The sequence below is a fragment of the Mercurialis annua genome, linkage group LG7 (genome assembly GCF_937616625.2).
Source record: "Mercurialis annua linkage group LG7, ddMerAnnu1.2, whole genome shotgun sequence".
In the NCBI taxonomy this organism is placed as follows: Eukaryota; Viridiplantae; Streptophyta; class Magnoliopsida; order Malpighiales; family Euphorbiaceae; genus Mercurialis; species Mercurialis annua.
In genome coordinates this window covers 9,330,410-9,333,450 of record NC_065576.1, presented here as the reverse complement: position 1 = coordinate 9,333,450, position 3,041 = coordinate 9,330,410, and the positions used below count along the sequence as shown (strand labels likewise).

The window sequence follows — 3,041 nt, the reverse complement described above, 5'->3', positions numbered from 1 at the left end:
TAGTAACGACAAAAACTACATTAACTTCCAAAAACAGATGACTGACAATCCATTCCACAACTACCTTATTCAAACATCAGCAAATAAGAAACTAACACGTGTAAGTCCCACCGTTATATAGACACACATCTGTCGGTAACCAAATGCATGAATGTACACATGTCAAACCTTCATTGGTTAACCACACATCGAATCGAAGGCATCTCTGAAGTTAACGAAGATAAATAAATAAAAATACAAAAATAAAGAACAAAAGATGAATCAGATCCTCAAATTTATATCAAAAATTCAAATAAGTCAATTTTAACTTTTTTTTACTCAATTAAATTTCTAAATTTGTATTTCAGAATCAAATAAGTCGTTTTAAACCTTTTTAGTCAATTAGATTTCCATAATCTTTTAATTTAAGTCAAGTAACCTTCAAATCTATATACTTAAATACGTACTTATTTGACTCTCAAAAAATAAGGTCGAAAACCTAATTGACCTGAAACACAAGTTTGTGGATGTAATTAACTAAAAAAGTTAAAAACGATTTATTTAATTTCTGGATAAATTCGAAAGCCAAATTAGCCTTTTATTAAAAAAACTAAATAAATAACTAAATAGAGTGAAAATGTTTAGTTAAGGCTCAAGCTTTGGCTAGTTGCTATATAAAGAAGAGAAACAAAGAGAGTGAAACCCACAAAAATTTAAAGAAACAGAGTGATTCATACACAAAATAGCTAGTTTTAGCATTTTTCTCTGCAAATTTCTTTGATAAATATTCCAACTTTTTTTAATATTCCCCCCAAATTTTTTGTTAATCCCCGCTTCTCTGTATCCCATTCTGTTAATCTTCTGTTTTTCAAAAGACAAAAATTTTGATTTCTTGGTTGGTTTTTGTTCAAAATCAAGATTTTCAAACTGTGTGTATAAATTCTTGAAATTCAGGCGATTCAGAGTATAGATCCAGCTTCTTTTTTAAATTTATTTTGGTTTATAATTTAAAAAACTTGAAGAGGGTTTTATTTCTTTAAGTTTCATTTAAATTTTCTTAAATTTTCCCTTGAAAAATGGCAGCAGCTATAGATATTTACAGCAGCACCTTATTTCCCTCAGTTATAGATCCAGGCAGAGAAGAATTAATGCAAGCACTTGAACCTTTTATGAAAAGTGCTTCATTTTCTTCAACTTCTTCACCAACTTCTGCTTTTTATTTCCCATCTTACCCTTGTCATGACCAATTAGGTTATGACCAAAAGGGTTCAATTGGTCTGAACAACCTAACCCCATCTCAAATTCTCCAAATCCAAACCCAAATCCACCACCAACAAATTACCAATTTGACCCAAAAGTTGACCACCCCCAACCACTTGGGACCAAAGGGTACTGTGGTAATGAAACAATCTGGTTCCAAGCCAGCAAAATTGTACAGGGGAGTGAGACAGAGACACTGGGGAAAATGGGTGGCTGAGATTAGATTACCTAAGAATAGAACCAGGCTCTGGCTTGGTACCTTTGATACAGCTGAGGAAGCTGCTTTGGCTTATGATAAAGCAGCTTATAAACTTAGAGGTGAATTTAGTAGGCTGAATTTTCCTCATCTTAGACACCATGGTGCTCATGTTTTTGGTGAGTTTGGTGACTATAAACCTCTTCATTCCTCTGTGGATGCTAAACTGCAAGCTATTTGTCAGAATTTGTCTATTGGCAACAACAATAACATCAGCAAACAAACTCGAAAAGTTGGTGCGGAGCGTAGTGATGTCGATTCGAAGATGAATGTATCGCTGTCGGGTTGTTTGAATGCGAAGAAGGAGATGGAGGAGGTGACGAATTCTTGCTCTTCCTCTTGTTCTTCGTCGGAGGACTCATTTGCGGCAGGGGGGACGGCTTCGCCCGAGTCGGAGATATCGTTCTTGGATTTCTTTGATTCGTCGTCTTCACCGTGGGATGAATGTGAGAATTTTGGTTTGCAGAAGTACCCTTCGGTGGAGATTGATTGGGCCGCTCTTTAATCAAAGTTTTATGCAGGGGGCGCTTAGTTCAGCTTTTCGGTAGCATTTTTAGTTTTTACTTTTTAAAAAACTCCATTTAAGTGTTTGGCGAACTTTGTTTACTTTTATTTGTTTTTGTTTTTGGTGTCAATAGGCAGGTTCTGCAATCAAGTTTTTGGCATTTGCAGAGCTGCAATTAGGGTTAGTATGAAGTAGTATTGGTCAGATCAGATGTTACTATGTCAATATTACTGTAAGAGTTCTCTGAATCTGGTCATGCTGGTCCTTTTTATCCATGCTTGACCATGAGAGAGTTTATTTGTGTCTGTAATTCTAGTTCAGTGTATTTAATTTTAAGCTTCATATTTTTAAGTATGTTATTTTATCTAGTGTTTTAAACTCTATTTTGTTTGGAAGTACTGGGATCATGTGATATAATTATTTGTGTATTTTGTTTGGAAGTACTGGGATCATGTGATATAATTATTTGTGTTCAAATCTTAAACTAATTTTGTCATACTCAAACTTGGTTTTGAATCAATTAGGCTTTGCCGATCTAATATAGCTTAATTGATAGTACTATAATTATCAGCAGTTAGTTCTTGAGTTTAAGTTTAACAAAAAAAAAACTAATTCAGAGGTTCAATTGAGTTGACTATATACAATATACTGTTAAATTCAGTTTTATTGTTTTTGGGATAAGTCACAAAAACCTTAATTTTTATCCAAATGTTCATTTAACCCATTTATGTTTTTCAAATTTCAATTAGAACTCTTATATTATTATCGAAATACAAAAATGACCCTGGTATCTTGAATACTAAAATTTAGACTCTTCTATTAGGTGAGGTTAAATTTCATTGTCAAACTGAGGGTTAGTTTTGCAACTTTCAAATCATTAGGATCACTTTTGCATCTCGGTGACAATATTAATATTATTTTTGTGTATCAAAATAGAGAATAATAACAAAAAAGTAGATCCCATGTAGGGGTAATTCAGTTTTATTTGATTAGTAAATAACTAAAACCAAAAACGGAAATTTTATGGATCCTAAGCTAAAT

At 33.0% G+C, this 3,041-nt stretch overlaps 1 protein-coding gene across 1 annotated transcript; it reads left to right on the top strand.

The window, feature by feature from the left end:
• The first annotated feature begins 687 nt into the window (after window positions 1-687).
• LOC126657365 (ethylene-responsive transcription factor ERF060-like) lies at window positions 688-2,354 on the top strand. Its single transcript, XM_050352039.2, has one exon. The coding sequence runs from the start codon at window positions 1,056-1,058 to the stop codon at window positions 1,998-2,000; it is 945 nt and encodes a 314-aa protein (XP_050207996.1). The 5' UTR covers window positions 688-1,055; the 3' UTR covers window positions 2,001-2,354.
• The last annotated feature ends 687 nt before the right edge of the window (window positions 2,355-3,041 follow it).